At 44.1% G+C, this 22,811-nt stretch overlaps 1 protein-coding gene across 1 annotated transcript in view; it reads left to right on the top strand.

Moving 5' to 3' along the window:
* The window catches only part of LOC147668662 (transmembrane protein 131-like), a gene marked incomplete at its 3' end in the record, with an annotated part of 812,034 nt that overhangs the window by 557,876 nt on the left and 231,347 nt on the right, over positions 1-22,811 (top strand). The window contains exon 12 of the mRNA XM_086948537.1: positions 1,033-1,141. Coding sequence (XP_086804663.1) covers positions 1,033-1,141 — 109 coding nt within the window. The remainder of the gene's footprint in view (positions 1-1,032; positions 1,142-22,811) is intronic.

Raw genomic sequence — 22,811 nt, forward strand, 5'->3', positions numbered from 1 at the left:
GTGGCTACGGTGGGATTGGTAAATAAATTCACTGAAGCACTTCTGTCTTGATAGGTCTGTCAAGATGTGCATTTTGCCCACTCAGTACTGCATAACTGCTATGGTATTTCTTCATAAGGTGAAGAATCTGCAGTAAAAAGTACCCTTTTGAAGAACAAGTTACTTAACTTTCTCCTGAGTACTTTGTCTAACCACCGATTCTTCGCCAATTGTCCTACACCCACATTCTGTGAACTGGACTCCTTTCCACCTAAAAAGGTTCTACTGTAGAGATCTCTCTGCATCAGATGGTGAGGACAGTAAAGAAAGCAACTGACATACACACACACATGGGTGTCACTTATAGGCAGCCTTGGTTGTCATTTCTGTAATGGAACGGTGGCAGAATGGAGCCCCACAAAGCCACCTAGAAGTGCACAGGAGTATTGCTTTGACGTTTCTGGATACAGTCTTCTAAATGGGGAATATTCACAAGGCGAGGATTCTGTGGTTAGAAAGTCTCCACCAGCAAGATAGTTACCAGAGGAAAGTGATTTGCTCATTACTGTCACACCAATTTACACACGTGAAACATTTTTACTGAAGGAATACATATCTAAAGTCTGAAAATACTCTTTGGGTTCTAGGAAAATAAATGTAATGGAAGGGAACTTCAAAAGTAGATAACAAGTACAAGCTAACCTTTTAGAAGGCTATGGTGTTTGAAGGATCACCTTAGTGGACAGAGCTAAATATTAATAATTACATGAGGTTAGTTCTCTTTTTTAACAGTTCTTTATTTTATCCTAAAGAATAGATTTTAATATTAAAATTAATGTTTTCACAATCATAACTGTAAAGGCCATAAAGGAGCATAAAATAGAATAATTGTCTGCTTTGAGTTTAAAAGCAGGTAGATGAAAACATATTTTAGCTTTACAAAGGATGTTTTACAGAACATTTCTGATTAATAATGTATCTTGTCTTATACTTGTACAACGTTTTATGCATAAATGCAAACCTTATTTTTTATGAACTTACTTTTGTTCTCAGAGCATTAAGCCCACACCTCAAAATGAAGCTGTCACAGTACATTTCAAGCCTATTACCCTAAAAGCATCAGAAAATCGGTACACCAAAGTAGCAAGTATTAGCTTTGATGGTAAGTATAAATGCCTATTTAAATCTTTTATCAAAATCTTGTACAGAACAGCTGGACACAAGGTGATAAATGGGGAACAACTATGCCAAAAACGATTCAGATGGAAATGTAGCATATATTACTTTGTCAATAACACCTTTAAAGAAACTTGTTGAGGGTGGAATGGTTGCAATAGACCTAAGATGGCACATGGTTTCTGGACTCCTGCCTGGATCTCTCTGTGTCGGCCTGTGCACTGTCCCAAGGAGTTATTTTTCCTGCCTAAGTTGGTGTTTCAGAGAGGGATTACAGTGACCCCAAAGGCATGATTGGGAGTCAAATGGAGGGACTTGTGTGGAAGGTTTCAGCAACCTCCCTCTCCTGCTTTTAAGGCCTAGAAGCTGAGGCACATAGCAAGACAGAGTACCCACTGAGGATGGTGGTGGCTGTCCTGCTCTCTCCCTGATTAAATGAATGGGATGCAGTGCTGAGGGGTAGCACCAGAACAACCAGAGGCGCTGTGAAGAGGAAGTGAAGGTATGGAGGGCCACAGCCTGACAGGATCTGCTGTGGAATTTGGGCAGTGACATGGGAGATAATTAAGAAAACTTGAATATTTCTTAAATTCCTGCAGGACTACAAGCCGTAAGAATTGGAGAGAAGCAATACAGAACTACCCATGTCAAATGAAGATTACATTAGGAGAACATTTCCTTTTGCTTACTGGCAAAGCGTCCCATGGAGGTAGAGATCCATGAAAGCTGTTCAAAGGACTCCAATCTTGCAGAAAGAGAAAAAATTGTGAAACGATGGCTGGAGAAGACAGGCCTTAGAGCAACTGTGGTTTAATACAGTATCTCAAAATTAGATTTTATCTGGAAACTTAAGGCGGGGGGGGGGGGGGGGGGAGGACTCTCCATTTTTGCAAGTGCCAGTGACAATTCTACCAGAGTACTTGATCACTAAAATGGAGAGTACGTTGAGTGAGCTTTTGGAGCTACAGTCTATGCCTGACCAGCACTAGCCTGTCCTCTTCCATCTAAATCTAGAGGGGACAACAACTTGCCGAAGAGCAGAGCTGGATAGATGGTAATTGTATTGTAATTGCATTTATATAGCGCTTACTACCCCGACGAGGCGTCAAAGCGCTTTTTCGGTGAGTAGAATGCTACTCCGGAACCCATAAAGTTTAGTGGTGAATTAATATAGTGAAATATGAAAGTAATTGGAGTGGTGGATATGATAGTCAGTTATTTGGATTGAGAAAGAAAAGGGAAGGTTCTAGAAATATAATTGTTTTGTTGAAGTTTGTAGCCATGGGAGGGGGTTTGGGGTAAGTAAAGGTGGAGGGGAGTTCGTATAGGTATATATGAAATTAATTTGAATGGTGGATATGTTAGTCTGTTTTTTTGGATTGAAAAGGACTAGTGGAGGATAGAAGAGGGAAGGAGGGTTCGAAGAGGGAAGGGTCTAGAATATGTATACATTTTTTGTGAGTTCATAGCAGTAGGGGGTGATTTGGGATGAGTAAAAGGGAGGTGGAGGGGGTAGAGTCGGGTAGGATTTTAGAAAGGCGTGTTTGGGAGATCTGATTAGTAAATGAGTCTATGAAGGTTTTTTGGGGCGATCAAGTCGCCCGACTCTTTATTTCACCAGAGTACACGCACTTGGGCCCATGACGTGTTTATCACTATACTTTTGTGAATCGGGCGAGTTTACACATCACTATCAGTAATTCGTGTGTTTTTCCTTCATATTATTTCCAATGTACCTGATTTACCACCTAGTCACAGGTACCTATGTTCCAGACGAATCCGGAGCAAGCAGGGGTAGGAGATAAGATAACTAAAAATACCTTATACATATGAATAAAATTTTATATGATTGTAATAACCACAGACACCTGAAGGATTTTCAAGATTTTATATAGTAAAAGTTTTTCGAGTTTGTATGCCATAAGAATAACGTTTATACAGATTAGAATCTCAATAACTAGAATCAGGACTAAAAATGTAACTATGAATGAGAGTGAGCACCATTGAGTGCAAACAATCTACAGGAGTAGGGTAACAGGGAACATGCTATTCAGTTTTAAGGCTTATACTAGGGCAGGGAAAGAACATACTATTTAGTAAAGTGCTAGTATTTCTACAAGTGATTTAAACAGACCTTATTCTGACTACTGATTTAAGCCTAGATTCTAAACATGAGTAAAATTAGATCACGCTAAGTAAGTAAACAGTTTCAATAATATCCTACAGGTAGAGGGAAGAATGGAACATAACTAATAAAACAGTTGCATGTAAAATCTTTAGAAAAGACCGGAAAAATAACGTAGGCAATGATGCTTTATTAAAAGGAGGAGAGGAAAGAGTATAGGTAGACAGACACCCACAATTAGATATTTACCTAGGACGGGAATGAAGACTAACCCTGGCCACGGGTCAGTTTGGGAAAAGGCGAGGACAAGGACCCTCAAGGATTTAGGATGCCAGTAGGCGATCAGGTACAACTCATAGACAGTCAGGACAGGGCTCATCAAAGGGCACGACCAACACCTGCAGCTTCGGATGCAACGCCTGCGCTACTCCCTCTCTGCACGGAATCCGCCAATAACCCCGATTGGGTTCTCGAATCTCCCAGCAAAGTGCTTCGCCAGCACTTAAATCTATTCCACCTCTTGGAGTTTGTGGAAATTACGGACAGAGTACTCCGCAGCTCTCTGTTTCAATCACCTATAGAGTTCGTAGGGTCGGTGACAGGTCTGCTACTCTGACAAGTCGACAATTTCTCTAGCTAAATCTAGACTAGATATACTGTTTTCGGGCCCATGGACCACCCATAAATGTTGCAAATGACAGGAGCCCCAACTTTGGATTGGACAAGTGAGGTGGTTCGGTCATTGTCACCACCTAGAATTCAGTGTTCACATAATTAATATTTAGTTTTCGTACCCACCCCTTACATTCCAGTTCCCATGGCATATGTATAAAAGAGAACAATGGGGCACACAAACATTATCACATAATTTGATACATTTCAGGTACAAGTCGAAGTCTTCTCCTAGGGCAGAGGGTAGGTTCCCAGGAGCATCTCAGTTTCGGCAGCCAGCTGGCTGAGTTCCACTGTTGCAAGACTTCGTTTCTCCTGTCACGTGATGGGTCCCCCTCAGACTTCTAAGATGGAGAGGCTCCCCACTCCCAGGCCCACAGATATGCGATATATGAAAAGTAAGCGAAAACAAATTAGAAACACAGAAAAATTGAATACACTGTATACCATTATAAGCTTCACCGCACCCCTTACTTTATAATATCTATAGCATTAGAGGATTAAGCAGAAATAGACAGCTGAGCAAAGCGGCAGTAGCAAGCAGAGAGCATGTTAAATACAAAGCGGCCACTTTAGCAGTAATGCGCCTGTGCGAAAAATCCCTCCAGAACTACGAGTGCGTCACATCACATGGGTATGACCGACGCATGCGCAGACTAGATTTCTGCAAAGCAGCGATCTTTCAGTATGCAAGCTTCGTTATGATTAATAGACACATAGGCAAGCATCTCTGGGACACCCGCGTGTTGTGTGAAAGTGCATTATTAATGACAAAATAGGTTGATTAATGACATTATTGGTTATGCGAGGTTCTTGAATGTGAGCAAGGCGCTTTGCGTGCGAATCCTTGCTCCATCAATAGTAGTAGTATGGGGTTTGGGATGAATGAGAGAGATGGAGGTAGAGGATATATTGATAGAGGGATAGGGTTGGAAATAAGGTGGTGCTTTAGATGTGGTGAAATTAAATGAAAAGTAATAAATATGTAGATACATAAGTACATGTAAGGTATTTATATATGCCTAAGGAAAGTAGTATATGTAGATTAAAGATGCATTTAATAAACCCCAGTTTTCTAGTGGTGTTGTACTTTAATTTAATTTTTATTTTTTGTAATTCAGTAGTTAGGCAATTGTAGATAAATAGTTTTTTTAAATTATTTTTTTAAAATTTCTTTATTGCTATTCAAGAGTCCATTCCATGTTCACTTACAACTACATGTCCCGCAGACAACAATTTACACAATGATCATCTCAATAACAAACTCAAGGATAATTTTGGTACATACTTTCCCTTGAAGATTCTTTCCAAATCTGGCATTTTCAAACCTTTAACTAGGCAATCCCCAAAACTCCTCCAACCCGCCCCCCCCGCCCTCCTCCCCCCTACCGATGTCAACTAACTCGAGGTCTATCTATCCTAAAATCAGTCATGGGTTTCCTCTTGTCTTCCCTCCTGACTGCGGGTTACAGCCCTATTGTGATGTTCATAGTCTTGTGATGTATGAGTGGGATTTGGGGCATGTTCCAATATCTTTTGTACCATCATCCCCTAAGCCAGCAGCACTTCAGGGAGCTTATCATCTCTTCTAGTGCTTCACATATGCCCCTCGTCCACCAGTGCCCACTCCTTCAGATCTGTTTTCCAGTTTGCAAGCAGCAGCCCCCGCTGGGTTAACCAGTGGATCACAATGCGTCTCTTAGCTGTTATAAGCCCCAAAACCAGGAACGGCCTGCTCGTCTTGCTCTTAGGGTCGCGGGTAATTAAACAGAGGAGACAAGTACGCACATCCAGAGCAATCGTCCACCCCGTTATTCTATTCAAGTCCTCTAGGACCGCCGTCCAGTATGTCTGAATTATTGGACCACACCATATGTGGGAAATCTGCCTGAGCATATTGACATCTAGGGCACTTTGAATCTCTAGATCTATCTATGACATGCAGCCGCCTGGGTAAAAGGTAGGTCATATGAACTATATTATACTGAATCTGTTTGAATCTATTACATACCGACACCTTGCGTCATCATCAGCATAAAGTGATACAAAATGTTCTGTGTGACCCATTAACGCCCTGTCCCTGAAGCACCTTAGGAAGATAACACGCCAATTGGCTCCATTGCCAAGGCAAACAACAAGGGCGAGAGAGGACACCCCTGCCGCGTTCCCCTTTCTGTTGCCATTGCATCCGAGATGTATCGCCCGGTGTGAACCCTCGCCAAAGGCTGGGCATAGAGCAGTTTCACCCAGTTCACAAACCCTTCACCTATCCCCATTTTAAGAAGCACCTGCCATAAGTATTCCTACCGGATCGAGTTGAACGCTTGTTCAATATCCAGGAATGCCAGAGTACTCTGTTGGGCATTTCCCCCCAGCGATTGCATGACGTGTGCGAGACGGCAGATGTTTCTTAATGCATTCCTACCTGGCATATAGCCTGACTGGTCGTCGTGAACGAGCTATGTGAGATAAGGAAGCAGTCTACTTGCCAGCACTCGGCTAATAATTTTAAGATCTGCGTTCAGCATAGAAATTGGCCTGTAGGAACCGGGGAGCAGGGGGCCCATTCCGTGGCTTGGGGATCATCGCAATCAGTGCTTCGCTCATTGAGTCTGGTAATATGCTGTTCTCGCCATCTTCCGTAGCAATGTCCAAGATCTTAGGGACCAATACGCCCGCCCCCCATATTCTTTGTAAAATTCATGCCAGGGGATTTAGGGTTTTTCAAATGGACGATCGCCACCTTTACCGCCTCTCCCCTGAAAGGGGCCCCCAGGGACTTTTGCCTCTCTGGGTCAAGGCAAGGTAGGTTTCCATAGCTTGGGTGGGGGTAGGGAGTCGGGATTCAGTATATATCTTTCGTAAATGGGTTGTAAATGCCCTATTGATCTCATGTTGTGTGTAGACCATTTGACCCTGATCAGTTTTGAGTGCCATAATCGGTTGAGGCTGTGTCCCCATCCTAATCAGACGAGTCAGTAGGTGTCCCACTTTGTCACCCTCCGTGTACCATCGGCGTCTACTTGTGTTTCTATTTTATTTGCCCAACGTATCCCAGATGTCCCAAATCTTTTGTCGTTGTGGCGCCCATTTAGCCGGACCCTCCGTGTCTGTGGGAAGCCCGTTTTCCAGGACCGCCAAGTGTTTCTCCTGACATTGTAAATCCTGTTCCAGCACTCTCCTAACCCCCACCTCAGTGGACATCCACCCCCGACCCCCGCATCACCACCTTCATCGCATCCCACTCAAACGCTTTAGTACTGGCCGTATTCCAATTCATGTCGAAATAATCATCCAACCCTTTTGTTATTGCAGCTTTGTATACTGGATCTGTTAAAGCCTCTGTGTTTAGTCTCCATAGCAGTACCTTGGATCTTGGCCGGCCCAAAGTGTATGTTATCAACAAGGGGGAGTTGTCTGACAGATTGTGCCTCCTCTATCCGATTAGCTGCCGCTGTCAGGATGAAAAAATAGTCCAATCTAATATATGTGTTAGTTGCAGGTGTGTGACAAGAGTACACTCTATGATAGGGGTTACGGTGCTGCCATATATCCAGCAAGTGGTAGATGCGCAGCATCTGGCGCATAGCTTCTCTTGTTTTAGGTTTGGCCTCTAATTTAGAGGGGGTGGGGTTGTCTGTCTAATGGCCCATCAAGGGCGCAATTATAATCTCCTGCAATAATCAGCTCTACGTCCGGAACCAGATCTAACTGCCCCAGGACCATCCCCAAAAACTCCCCATCATCACTATTTGGAGCGTATACATGTATCTTCCATCTAGTGTCCCCTCCACCGCCACATATCTCCCGTCTGGATCTAGACTAGATTTTACTGCCTTTAAGGGGACTCCTGGTGCCACCCAGAATAGCGCACTTCTAGCATACCCTGAAGAAGTTGCACAAAACTGGCTTCTCCACCTGCGTTGGACATATTTAAGACAATCTCCCCATAGGTGCGTTTCTTGAAGGGCTACACTTACTCCATATCGTTTGAGATACTTCCCCACCCAGATCCGTTTGACCATGTTATTAAGTCTCCTGACATTCCACGTTATGAGTTTATAATTCTGTTTATCGCCTGGCATGAGCACAACATCCTATGGTGCGTTGACACCCGTCTTATGTGGGGGAGAAACCCAAAAGTGTTGTGTTCAGAACTCCCATTCTGAAATCTCTCAGGACCTCTGGTGACTCTGCTTTGTGTATTCCTGGTATTAAACTGTATGACATAACTCTGTGAACTTCCAAACCCGCATCCCCTCTCCCTCAGGCGGTAGTACTTCATTCTCATAACCCAACCCTGGTCTGAGGACCCTGGACTTCGCCCCACAACCGTCGCGTCCCCCCCACCCCCCTTAAATCCCTTCCCGCAACTTGATAGTCAACAGCTGTAATTAAAAAGACTTCAACAAGAAACTCCAAATCTCTGGTATACAGCCAAGCTGTCCGGCACCGCGCGACCCCGCCCAACTAGCGGTCTAGCAAGACCGCCTCAGCGCACTACAGTTGGAGTGTCTCAACTTCGGATTAGTATCTCACCCCATCAATGACGTTCAACCCCCCCCATGGTCTCAAGGGTTTAGAGCCCTCTCTCAAGTGTTCTGTATCAGAGTCAAATCCCACCATGATAGTCCCGTACTTACAGTTCCAATGACCATTTCTCCCAACGCTTCAGTCTCTTTACTTGCCCTCAAGTGTCTCAGGAGCCGCCATCGGCTTGGCTGGCGGTGCCCTCTGGTTCCGATTGAGTTTCTTGGACAAGACACAATGGGGAAAACTGGTTCTGCGTCGGAATCTCTTCCACCTCCTTTCTTGGGGTGCCATACGGCCCCACCACAATTCGCCCCTCGTCCGACGAGTCCTGTGATCTGGATCGTTGTTCTCCAGTTTTGCAACGTAGGTTCCGTAGCCGACCACTCCTCCTCTGTTCTTGCCAGCCTTGGTTTTGGTCCTGCCCAGCCAGGCCCAACGAGTCCATCCAGTCTGTTGCTTCTTGCGGAGTACTGAAAAAGTGGACCCTGTCCTCATGCTGTACGCGGAGCCGGAAACCTTAAACTGTACTCAACATTGAGGTTTCTCATTCGTTGTTTGACTCCTAGAAAGTCGTTCTGCAAGTCTTACATTTTTTTGTGTGTAGTCCGGGTAGATGTGATTGTCTCAATTTTCAAACCTAGGAGGACCGTGTGTACAGATAAATTGTAAGATCATATCTCGAGCTCTAAAGTTGAACAAATGAGCAATCAGAACTCTGGGTGGCGACCCCTGGTTCGGAGGGGGGCCGAGGGAACGATGGGCCCTTTCCACTGCGAACATCCTGGAGAGCCTGAGACTCGGGAAAGCGGATCCAATCCATTCCTCCAGAAATAGATCCGCTGCCGGACCGTCCGCCTTTTCCGGAAAACCCAAAAATCTGAGGTTGTTCCTCCTCCACCGTCCCTCTGCGTCTTCTGCTCTATCTTCGAGCCGGGTAGTGTGTTCCTGAAGTGAGGACACTGTCTCGCGGAGTTGCTGGACTTCCTTCCGCAGCATGCCTAGGTCCCCCTCAGTGGTAGTAACTCGGTCGCCACCTTCCTTAAATCCAGGTGCAATTAATTGATGTCCATGGCCATACTATCCATTTTCGAAACTAGCGCCACTCAAGAATCCCTTATGGCCTCCAAAATGTCTGACTTATCATGTGTGCCGATCCCTGATGCAATAACTGTTCAGGATCTGGTCTAGTGCTTTCAGAGGAGGTCGGGCCCAGCACCGTATACTGCATTATCTTATTGGTTTCTGCTCCTCTAGTTGGCTTATCTTTCCCCATGTCTAGTTGAAAACTAGTAGGGTTATCCCAGTGTCCTCCCGCTCCCTAGGCTAATAGCGCAAGGACCAGCCAAGTGTACCCCAGGGACTGAAGGACATTTTCCCTGCCACCATGTGTTACCTCAAGTCCGGGCCAATATGGCTCACCAAAGTAGATCGCCTCTCAGGCCTCCCCTCTCATTACATGAGGGATGCCAGTGTTCTCTTCCGGTCTCTGCTATGGGCCACCTGCCCACCTCCACAGGCTTCTGGCCGGGCAGCACCTCCACGACCTGCGTAGTGAGTGCCTTGCCTTTGCCTTGCGGTGACCGCCGCAAAATCTAAGGCCCTGGTCGCCACAGCGCCGCAGCACCGGGCTCGCTTAGAGTGCACGTCCGAGTTGCATGCCTTGGATCGGCCGGGCAATCCGCAACAGCCACTCTCCTCCGGTCCCACCTCCGAAAGGCCCCCACACGGTGCGACGAAGGTAGTGGCTCTGGCTGGGTCCACAACTCTGGTCTTCGCCCGGAGCTAGTCCGGATCTGCTTACTCAGAGGTCCTCGATCTCCCGGTAAAGGCCAACGCCGCCATCTTGTACACCAGTAACCCGCTGCGTCTCCGGCTTTCTAGAGACGATTTCCTCAACTGCGGGCTGTCTTCTCACATCCAGACAGGGACCCTCTGGGCAGGGGGCGACACTGATGCCAATTTCTTCGAAGAAAATTATGATTCCGCCAGGATTACTGCAGGATTTTGTCATACGGGCAGGAGCTATGCAAAGATGTGACTAGCCGGCCATGCTGTCAGGCCACGCCCCTCATAGATAAATAGTTATGATAAAAGATTTACTTATTTATGCAGTCACTATACATGTTAAAAACATAGAATAATGTAACTATCAGTAATATGTGCAGAACTAATGAATATCTATATTTTAAAAAACGTAATTATTATTGCTTTGTATAATACACATATATAGGTATGTAGGAGGCTGACTTAGTATATGGTGCACACTTATTTAAGTGAAGCACCTTGCACTAATCCAGGCATCCCTTATGGTCATTTTAGTGTTCTTAGACAACAGTAGAAAGCTCTCTAAGTGGTAGCTGTGGAGAGCATCCTTCAGACTTAGTCCAGAAGTAGTGTTAAGCAGCTTGTAATACCAGAACTAATCATATAGTGTAGGTAAACGAAAAGGAACCGCACAGTGTAGTTATAAAAAATATATTTATTATACACACTCACTAACACATTGGTATACCCTTACCCGGAGATATCTAAACAATATTTCAAATGGAAACAGGTAAGTAAGCACAAATACACAGTGGTCTCTAGGGGTAGGACAAACCATATACTAAAGAAGTGGAATGCTAACGCGACCGAAGTCGAAACTTGGAACTGAAGACTCAGAAGAGCAGGGGACCCAAGGAACCAGGCAGGGTAAGTACCCAGGAAACCCACCTAGGCTTTGTGCAGAGTGGAAACACAGCTGCGTACTCTATCCAGGTCAATGGGAAAGTCGCAGTTGCAGTGTTTAAGGAAGATCCTTCCCAGTGGACCCTAAAGAAACCCTGTGGAAGATGGAAGGTTGGAGAGTCACCTCACCTGTGGATACCCCAGGAACCAGGGTACCTACACCAGGGAAGGCGGGTACATAGGTTTGAAGTGACTTCGGAAACAGTTGTAGACCACAATGGAGGAGTTCAGTAAAGATACCGCTGGCGAAGAAGTTAAGAGTCCGGTGGAATCCAAGGATGGATTCTGGAAGCGGATTACCTGTAAGCAGAGGGGACAGAGTCTATGCTACTCTGGAGTGACCAGGAGGCACAGAACACCAATGACCACCGATGACGGAAGATGCAGGAGGGATGAAGGAGACACTGTCCCTGCAGCTGTGAGGACCAGGTGATGCTGTGCAAGACCAGAAGCGATTCACAAGATATCCCACAGAGGAAGTCAAGAACCAGGGGGCAGTCGGTGTCCGGCGAGAGCACCAACAAGCCTTGGCAGCAGCAACAGATGTAAAAAGAAGAAAAAGGTGCAGTGTTGGGACCAACTAGGTTCGAGGTTCATAAATACATTTAAAAAAATGGTGCTTATCGGAGAGAGCCACTCGCTCTTTTTTCCCCATTTACATCCAGATACATTATGTGAGAAACATCAGCAGGGAGGAGTGAAAAGGGAAATGATCGCTAGGGACCTTATAGAATCTGTTAGATTACCTGTAAAACAAAGTGCAAAACTATTGAAAACACTGTTTTCATCCAAATTGAGTCCTAATAGCATTGTGAGTGTCTTCCAGGGATCCATTTGATTAAGTATTTTTTTTAGAAGTAATTTCTGAATGTAGTTTGGAGTGTTGCAATGTGAGTGGGTAATGTCTGGTACCTATGGTTTCTGGGACTGTACTCCGGAGCAGTTTCAATTAGGAGATTTTCTGGATATTTAGACATAGTCCTTGATATTTAACCCTTTCGATGCTGATGACGAGCTCAGCTCGTCATGATGCACAGTTGAGCTGTGCTGATGACGAGCTGAGCTCGTCATGAAAGCAGCAGAAGTGCAATTTTCAGCACAGGGGGGGAAAACGCCTAGCAGCCAAGGTGTTAAACTGTAAACAAGAGTGTGGACAAACAATAATACATTTTTGCAGAAGCAGGTCAGTGGACAATCAAACCAGTAAGAATTAAAACCAGCATGTAAGGTATTTTGAAATGTTCCCTATTTTTAATTCCATCCTTCTTTGTCATTCAACCATTTTATGTTCTTTACCGTTGAATTCTAAAGGTAACTATAATCTTCAGTTTGATTTGTCTTTTGGAGGAGACCATCTTTGAGCGTTTGTATAATCTTATTCTTTACCCATCCTGACTGTTGAAATGTTGTATCTCTGTCACTGAGCACAGATGCACCACTCCACTGTTCTTGGTACTGTACAGCATCTCACATTTTTGCTATGGAAGTGAATCCAAAAGATTGGTAAATAAAAAGTGAAACCTTTAAAATCAGGAAAAGGCATTCAAAGAAAATAATTTACAAATGTAAGAGGAAATGGAGACCTCTACTAAAAAGGGGTTACTCTATTTCAGTTTAGTCAATCCTTACCTTGCTGACGTTCTATCCACCCATCCCACCAAGCAGAGGAGAGACTGCATTTTCTGGGTATAATGAGGGGGAAATGGCCACTACAACGCGGCTGTTTCCACGCATAACTTAACCACGCATGCATTACATTGCATGTGTGGTTACGAGTAGCCTTTACCACTCATACCTTTACTTCGAAATATGTAGTAAAGGCATGTGTGTTAAAGGGAGGCTGGGGGGGGGGGTCTCCCCCTCTACCCCACCCCCCAAAAAGCGTGAAAAGACCAGGGGGCTTGGGGGGGGGGGAGGGGGGGGGGGGGAGGGAGGGTTCCCCCCCACTAAAAAACGCACCTGTTGAAGTTTCTATGTGGAGGGAATCGAGAGGCAATTGGTGTCAGAGGGAATGGAAAGACACTTACGTTTCCTCTTAACGACATGCGAAGTCAACACGGAAGAACGTTTAGAAGAGACGACACGGAGAGGTAAGGGGAACATTAGATTAAAGAAAAAAAACAGGGGTCCGATTTAAGGGTTAAGGGCAGGGGAGGGGTATTTGTAAGAAGGCTTTAGGGGTGGGGGAATAACCTTTACCAAGAGAATGCCCTTACCATGCATGAATTTACAACAAAAATCGTTGTAAAAGTATGCATGGTATAGGAATATTCGTGGTAATGCGTGGGAAAGGCATTCCGTTGTAACGCATGCGTGGAAAAGGCATGCGTTACAACGGAATGCGTTGTAACATCATACAACCATAATGAGGTAAGTACCAGGAATAATGTTAAATGGATCGTCAAGAAAAGAATCATCTAATCCTTTTGTCCCATACTCCTGTCCCAGCTATCTTGAATCCACTTGCCATATATTTAGCACATCTTAAATATATCCCTTAAAGTGGAGCTTCAGTTATCTATGCTGCATCCTCCAAGAACTCTATCATAAGCTGCAGTTCTTAGAAGAGCTTCAGATTATAACTTCTACAGGGCCCGTGGTGTAGACGTTACTGCCCTTGTTTTGCTCTCCTTGATCAGTAATATTGGACTGGTAGAAGCCCTTGCCTGCCTCGGAGGTTAACAAGCAGGTCGTCCATTGGCATTCCCAGACTCTTAATGCACATCCCTCCTTCTCCATTTTACTCAAAGATTTGGTCTTCAACAAAGTCCCATCTTAACACTCCCTGTCAGCCATTCCTGAAAACAAAATGAAGAAATTGGAAGGTCATTTAATCAGGGAACTGTCACAAAAAAAGCAGCCTGGGTATTTTTTTTTATTCTGCTATCTTTACACATTTCTGGAAGACTTGAACACAACCCCTTCAGAGTAGATGCTTTAATAGAAACTATAAAACACACACTGCAGTCTTCCATATCTTAAATGGATTTGGTAATTAGTGCCATGGGTATAAGAGTCCTTTTCCAGTGGTGCACCGTCTTCTTCATGAACATATAGAGGTATAATTATCGGAAATACTTTCTAGGGATTAGGTGGATTTCGCCCACCTCAGAGTCTTCCAAGTCTCTGAACGACCTACTACAACCACCATGGAGTACAAAGTCTAAGAACAATTGAGGCTGTGAAAAATAGAAGCCGGTTGACTGTGACTTCCCACCACCGAGATAATGGCCTCAAAACTCACACCGATAAGAGGTTGAGGCTTACCTCTTTGCTCCTACGCTACGGCTTGCTTGCACAGCGTAGGATGCAATGGCACGCTACGAGGAGACGCACTGCCTACTGCTGCAGCTGTCGGTGCTTGTTGGCAGCTCATCCACTGCTCGCGAGGACTACTGCCTTTGGACAACGCCACAGGTCCTACTAGTCGCTGATATAGCACGCAGTCTGATGCAGGTCAACCGTCCTTAGCATGCACATGTGGTACGGTAATTAACAAATGTGTATGCCTACCTGCCACCGTAGCCTCAGCGCTAACAGAAATAAAGCTCCAACTAAACCCAGAACTCTCTTTAACTCACAAAACTGCAGCACAAAATGTCTCTAGCAGTTCCTCCAGCAGAAAGCAACATCAGGAGGCTTAAAAAAACTCTTGCCATCTGAGTAACGTCAGTGCTCAGTTTTCCCCTAGGACGAAAGCACTAAGTTCTGCATTTTCTAATACTACTGGAAAAGTGCACTCATCAAAAAATAGTGCAAGAGACTCAAAGGATCATAATAAACGGCCTACCAAAGGAGTGTTCACTATACTGCAGGAACAAGTATACTCTGTCTTCAGTCCAGTCGCTGAGAACAAAGCTACAGTCAAAGACTCCACAACAGAGGGAGCTGCTCCTGATCTAAAAGGAAATTTGCCTGACAGAACAACTGTCGCCAAAGTAGACAATGGCAACACCCAAACTCACTCTTGGGCAAAAGAAATCTTCAATCTTGAGACTTTACCAACCAGTAAAGCAGGAAGCTCAAGAGCCACCAATCAAGTCGACTAGCATAACAATTCTAGATGAGGGAGAATGCCCTCCGCCACGTGCAGTAATCCTCCAGGTGCCTTCACAAGCAGGCCCACGATCACCCCAAATTGAAGAAGGCAGATCAACTATCCGAGTCAAACAATCAAGAGAGATAGTCAACTGACCAATCCACCGCCAGCGTTCTCTCCCTTTGCCCCAAAGGGACAGAGACGACTGCTGCTATAAGACCTGACCCTCTGGTGACTATTAAGACTTAACCTGTATTGGAGGGTAGAATGCATCCAGGCAAGAAAATAGAATCAAGGAACTGCAAAATATTCAAGAACTTAAGCAAATTAACTTTCACACCACTTTATAAATCCCGTTGGCAGTTTGACATTATCAATAGAGGCACAATGCTTTGCATGCTCTAGGAAATGCAGACTTTACGGCACATCAAAACAATAATATTTGTACAGTTGCTTTTCGCTGTAGCACCTCATCCAACATGACAGATTCAACTGTATCACCTGGGAGAATCAATTACTTGCCGAGCAGGTCTGGAAGGAGAAACTGACTTTTGGAAAATTAGGAATTGAGATATCACGACATGAGGACGCATTATATCCTTAATTCCTAATGCCTAGCCGCTTTGGTCAAAGCCGCTTTCTTACAAATTCACCAAGAGCAAAGAGCACACAAGAAGTTTTGGCTCCATTGCACTGTCCGCCTCAGACAGTGTCAGTCCTGAAAGTGGGTAGGAGTCCAACAGTCTTGACAACAAGCCCCAAGGGAACGGCTGTATGATGGAACAACGCAGGGAAATCCGCATGCCTTTAACACATATTTTGTACCCTACATTTTGTTTTTAGAACGAATATGCTTTTACAACGTATGCCTTAACAATGCATTGTGTATATATGTATGTACATGTGTGTGTATGTGTATATATATATATATATATATATATATATATATATATATTTATATATATTCACACACACAAACTGTATTTGTGTGTGTGTATATATATATATATATATATATATATATATATGTATGTATGTATATATATTCAATTCCCAAATACTGCATCAATAGTTATGTTGAATAGAATCCTAGTCATATGAAAAACTCAAATGTATGAAAGTTTTCTCTGGGATTCATGAGGCTTGTTTCATGTTTTTTTACTAATGATATTTATTGTAAATAACATCCAATTATTTATTTATTGTAAATATATGAATTAAGGATTTTTCTTAAACTACTTTTTTTAGAACTGTTCTGAGATTTTATATGCTTGCCTCTCTTTGCACATAAAATTATAACAACGGCATTGATTAGATACATATAAAGTTGATATGAAATGATTTGAGCGGACAGCTCGGGATATGAACATTGTGATAGCAGGGCACTGTGCCCTTTATGATGAATTGGTGAATATCACTTTAATTTAAATAGGATGTACTACTGATCATGTGATCAATTACACTATTTGTCACTTCCTTTCTTCTCTACATGACATGTGATCAAGCCTCGGCTGAGGTGAAACGTGTCATGGCGACTGGTGGGCTGTTATTCTTCACGAATAAAGAGCACTGAAACGAGAGCACAGAGTTTGTGGCTTTACTCCATTTTCGTCTTCAGCGTGAGCTGTGTTGATTTCGGACCTTTGGAGAGAAAATATATATATATATATATATATGTGTGTATATATATATATGTGTTTCCAAAGTTCTTAACTGTCACGAAAGCGCACTCCACAGCAGGTATGTAACACTCTTTATTTACAGGAAAACACAGTTCCACTCCGACCTTGTAGTCCCCATGTGTGACGCGTTTTCTTACTTCTTCCTCATAGGCATTTGTGATCACACATTGGTGCTGGCTGAACACTCTCTTCTGCATGCGGTTACAATTAAAAAGAAATCACAATTCCGCTTTGAGGTCTACTGGAAGGCTTAATTTGTCCCTGAAATAGTATGTAAGCATACAGAACCCACTGGAGGGGAAATATTAATGGCAAATGGACTACATAACCCAGTGTTCAATGATGACTAAAAACCATTAAGGACAGGCACACCTGAGGCTGTTAAAAACAAGAGCACGCAGAAGAGTGTACAGCCAGCACCAATGTGTGATCACAAATACCTATGAGGAAGAAGTAAGAAACCACGAAACGTGTCAGGCATGGGGACTACAAGGTAGGAGTGGAACTGTGTTTTCCTGTAAGTAAAGGGCGTTACCTACCTGCTGTGGAGCGCTTTTGTGACAGGAAAGAACTTTGGAAACAAATACACACTGCGTTTCTGGCCGTGGAAGGCTGCCCCACCCTTCAAATGAACAAGAGACTGCTGGGGGAACATTTCCTACTGTGATGCAGGCGCAGCGGTTACAATTAAAAAAAAAGGCACAATTCCGCTCTGAGGTCTACTGGAAGGCTTAATTTATCCCTGAAATAGCGTGTATGCACACAGAACCACTGGAGAGGAAATATTAGTGGCAAATAGACTACGTATCCCAGCGTGCAATGATGACTAAAAACCATTAAGGACAGGCACATCTTAGGGTGATAAAAACAAGCGCAAGCAGAAGAGCGTTCAGCCAGCACCAATGTGTGATCACAAATGCCTATGAGGAAGAAGTGAGAAACTTCGAAACACGTCAGGCATGGGGACTACAAGGTCGGAGTGGAACTGTGTTTTCCTGTAAGTAAAGGGCGTTACCTACCTGCTGTGGAGTGCGCTTTCATGACAGGAAAGAACTTTGGATATCTATATATGCACACACGCGCACAATGTATTTATGTGGGGAGACCACCTACACCTAAAACTTACCTTGAATACATGGTTAAGGCATACGTTGTAAAAGCATATGCGTTCTAAAAACTTGCCTGATAAAAAATGCATGGTAAAGACACAACGTGGTAAGAACCTTGTTGTATAGGCTGTTTCCCCAAAGGAAATAACAGCAACAGTAACAGCTATATGAATTGGTCGTGAAGTCCAGTTCTAAATGACTGGGTATGGCTCCCGGATACACTACAGCCAAACACAAATAGTTATGAAAAATATTGAAAAGAAAAACGACCTCCCACATGCATTTGAGGGAACGTCTAGCTATTTGCTTGTAAAACGTTGAGGGTATGCAAAGAAAAATTGATAATACGCTCTTCATAGCCTATATAAAGTCCTTCCATGTTCTAACTCTGCAAGAAACTTGGGCACTGATCCCCAACGGATTTTACAAGCCAGCAGGGAAAATGTATTTGCTAGGATGGCTTGCTGGAAACTTGGACCATCTAGGCTTAGAACATTAAACAGGCGTACTAAGTCAGACGTCTCGGCACATACTACTTTTCACTTGGAAATTGCCAATTTGATCTTAGACTATACCCTAGTGCCCCTCCCACTGATTCAAAAGGCTCACCACTTTGACATAGGAATCTGACTGGATAGCAATCACAAACCTCAAAGGATCCTGCTTAATCAACCCTGCTGGTTCCACGATCAAGCACACCAGGAGAGGGGAACAATCTCCACTGTCAACTACAGTACGCTAATTTGGTCAACAAGATCCATTGCTTGTGTTGAACTTAAAGCAAGGGGGCCACTTTCGATCCTCCTTCTGGCTGATAAAGAGAATCTATTAAGAAAATAAAACTCTTTTCCAAGTGACTGTCCCAGGCGGCCTTCAGCCCTGCTTGCCACATCTATAACTGCACTAAATCATGCACTTAGGCTGCTTCTATGGAGCCCAAGCGCCACACTACAGAGGCCTGCCTTGCCAAAGCTGAGACTCCTAATAAAAAAAACATGGGATTGATCCAAAGCGGAGATAGATCAATATTGCCCCAAAGTACTTGCAGCCATTAGAAAAAAAGATGCCAGAGAATTTTTGTGTCTGGTGAACTATGCTACAGGTCCTAGTCCTCCCCCTGTTTCTTGAATATATTGGAAGAAGCATGGTCCATCTAGCCGCAGCAAATGTTCTGCAGCATCAAAACCATATCCGTGACCCCTGATAAAATCATATAAAAAAACAGACAAACCATCACACAAAGACATCACAATGGGCGAGGTTAAAAAAAGTAATCTCTTCTGTGCAACATGATGGTGCCCCTCGCTCCAACAGCTTTTCACAGACTATCTTTAAAGAAAATATGCAGTATTGGGCCGCTTAACTGAGTTGCCTTTACAACTATGCCCTACTCCACCAAACCTTACCTTACAGTTGACGGGGTCGATAAAAGCCCCAATTTGTAAAGCTTATAAGAAGCCACTGCCGTCAAACTACAGGCTGATCGCTGATAGATTGGGAGTCAAAGTTCTTTGCCAAATCCAGATGGCAGAGCTAAACATTTAGGCAGAGGGAATTCCCTAGTTTCAGTGAACCAAATGGGATTTATGAAAAATACAGGAACAACCACGAACATCCAAGTGATAACTTTAATTAATTTATAAAGCAAGATCCTGCTCCCAGAACCTGCAGCTTTTTTGGGGACTTTTCCTCTTCCTTTGAAACAGTCCAGCGCAATATCCTTTGGTCCAATACTTCAGAAGTGGGGAATCTCTCCAACACTCCTCAAAACGATTCAACTATTATACATTAACACTTTGATACAGATAAGACTGGGCTCATCAACTTCAGTTTCAAGGCAACAGCCTGAAAAAAGGTTATGTCCTTGCCCCGTTTTTGTTCTCCCTGTACTTAGCAGTCCTCTCAACAATTCTTAATTAAGTAATCTTGCACCCCCCAACACTCTCCGGGTTTTGAAAGCTCCAACATGTTGTATGCTGACAATGTAATTCTGATTAGTTATATGAAGGTTGACCTGCAGATGTTAACGAACTTCACAGCAATTTACGTGGCAGAACATGGGTTTCAAGTCAGTCTCAAGAAAACCGAAATAATGCGAGCCCGTAAAAAAAGCCCAGCACCAACATTTCACCTGGAAGGCCCAACCTTATAAACAGTGAAAGAATACAAGTACTTCGGGGTAATCTTTGTCTCAAGAGGCTCATTCAAAGCTCACAGTTGTTTGATAAAAAGGAAAAGTAGCACGTCTGCCTATTGCTCCATAAGGAACACACTAAAATATCAGTCTCTCCGACCATTGTTAGAAGTTATGGCTGCAAAATTTGCTCCCTCAGTAGCATGTGGAACAGAAGCACTTGTGGGGAGTGCAGATGAAGGAATAGGAAAAGCTACAATTGGCACTTACCGGCAGATGCTTAGAATCCCATGACAACTCCTCAGCCCAGACTAGAATTTGGGCTATGGAGGCAGAACCTATCCAGCTTTGGTGCCTATTTAAAAATCTGCTGCAAATTAAAAAAGAGCTAGGATGCGCATTAAATAATATCCTGTGGAGCGCCAAATCAGATCCGGTTTACACCTGGGCACTCGATTATCTGAACCTGGCTCATTGCAAACTGAGCAACTTTGGGCTTTAACAGTCACCAGAGCAATAAATTCAGCATCCAAGAAGCTCTCTTCCCTTACTGACAAAACCATGCAGTCTCAAAGATTACTTGCTTGGATGACAATTGGTACATGTAGTCTTCTGAAGCCACAACCGTACCTAGGAGAACTGTTTGGGTTGAGGGCAAATCTTAAGTTGTTAAGCTACTACCTTGGCAGTTTTAAGACCTTATGGAACTCTTCTGCCTGGTTGAGGCAGACTACTGTGACCACATTGGATGTGCCTAAATGCAAAGGAAGACATCAGCCACATTGTTGGCACATGCCCCGCGCTGATGACAGAAAGAAAAGGTCTTTTATAAGGAAAGGAATTCACAAATTGTATTGTATTGTAATTGCATTTATATAGCGCTCACTACGCTGGACGAGCCTTCTAAGCATTTTTTGGCGAGTAGCACACTACTCCGGAACCCACGAAGGATTAGTGTTGAATTATTATAGCGAAATATGAAAGTAATTTGAGTGATGGATATTAGTTAGTTATTTGGATTGAGAAGGATAGCGGAAGGATAGAAGAGGGAAAAAGGTTTGCATTTATATAGCGCTTGTTACCCCTAATGGGGTGTTGAAGCACTTTCATGGTTAGTAGCACGCCCCTCCGGAACCCCTAAGGATTAGTGGTGAATTAGTATAGTTAAATATGAAAGTAATTTGAGTGGTGTATATTAATCAGTTATTTGGATTGAGAAGGATAGCGAAGGGTAGTAATAACCTGTCTCCAAGGAGCAGACCTCGTGCTCTGCAGGAAATGTTTGAAATTTATGTCGCTGGCAGGAAGCAAACTGGCTAAGTGGAGTACAGAAATACTCTAAATCACTAAGCACCGACCCTTACAGAGCTTATTTGATAGAGACATCTGGCCGCAGATTTCTTACATTTGAATGTTCGAGGCATATGGGCTGCAGATGGTACATTATGAATAGATCGCCATCTGGTGTTGGGCTCGGATGATTGCACTTTGTTTTTCTCTTGGAGAGTCTTTTGTCTCTTGGTGACTCCTCCCTTGGTTGGTAGTGCGCATGGGCATCGGCTCCATCCTTAGATTGTTTTTTTCCGCCATCGGGTTCGGATGAAGATCGAGACGCTCCAGGTCAACTTCACAAGAAAGTGATTTTCGGCGCGTATTCCCTTTCCAATTCGACGGTATTGTTATTCGAACGCGTTCATTTCCATTCCGACGCGTTACAAATTCAAAATAGAAGAGAACTTGGATCTACGTCGAAGAACAGGAGGCCTTTCTCGACGCAGTCAAGCCCGGAGTCCATGGAAAGGACTCCATTCAAAAAATGTCCAACGTGTGGTGCTAAGTTCCCACACAAGGACCTACACGAGGTGTGCAACCTCTGTCTATCGCCTGAACACGAATCCAGGGACTGCGAAGCCTGCGCAGCATTCTCCTCCAAGCTAACGATTAGAAATCGTCGAGCTCGAAGACACGAGGTTTCCAGAATGCAGGCGGAAGCGATCCCGGAGCTGTTCGGAGACGAACAAATCGAGGAAGAAGAGGACCAGTCGGGGTCGGAAGGGGACCAGTCGGAGGTTGAAGAACTCATCGAGCAACAAACCGTGAGTGACGACGTCCCCTTACCGAAAAACCGACCCCGTGCGGTAACGACCCCGCCCTCGGGCCCGGTCAAACCGCTGAAAAAAGTTTCCGACGCCCCGCCCTCGGGCCCGGCAACGAAACCGAAACTGAAACCGAAACACTCGGACTCCCACCATGTCGGATCCGAGAAAAGGGCGACATCGACTTCGGCACCGAGGCTACATACAAAGGAGAGCTCGGGATAGAAACATTCCATGTCGAAACATAAATATGACTTATCGCCCAAGAGACACTCGATACCAAGAAAGTCGGAATCGAGCAAACATTCGGTGTCGAAAACAACAAGATCTGACGATCGAAAACAAAAGCACCTCTCGGAACCAGGACCCTCGGTACCGATTCAGGAGCAACAGACAGATCCCAAACAAAAGATCTTGTTTATTGATCCACAAACTGGGAAAGTGGTCACGAAGAAGAGAAAGAGTGAACAGTCAGAAGATAAACCTCTTCCTTCAAAAAAGAGAACAATGGGGACGAATATAACTCCTCCTGCTTCTCC

The sequence above is a fragment of the Lissotriton vulgaris genome, unplaced genomic scaffold (assembly GCF_964263255.1).
Source record: "Lissotriton vulgaris unplaced genomic scaffold, aLisVul1.2 SCAFFOLD_700, whole genome shotgun sequence".
NCBI classification, from domain to species: Eukaryota; Metazoa; Chordata; class Amphibia; order Caudata; family Salamandridae; genus Lissotriton; species Lissotriton vulgaris.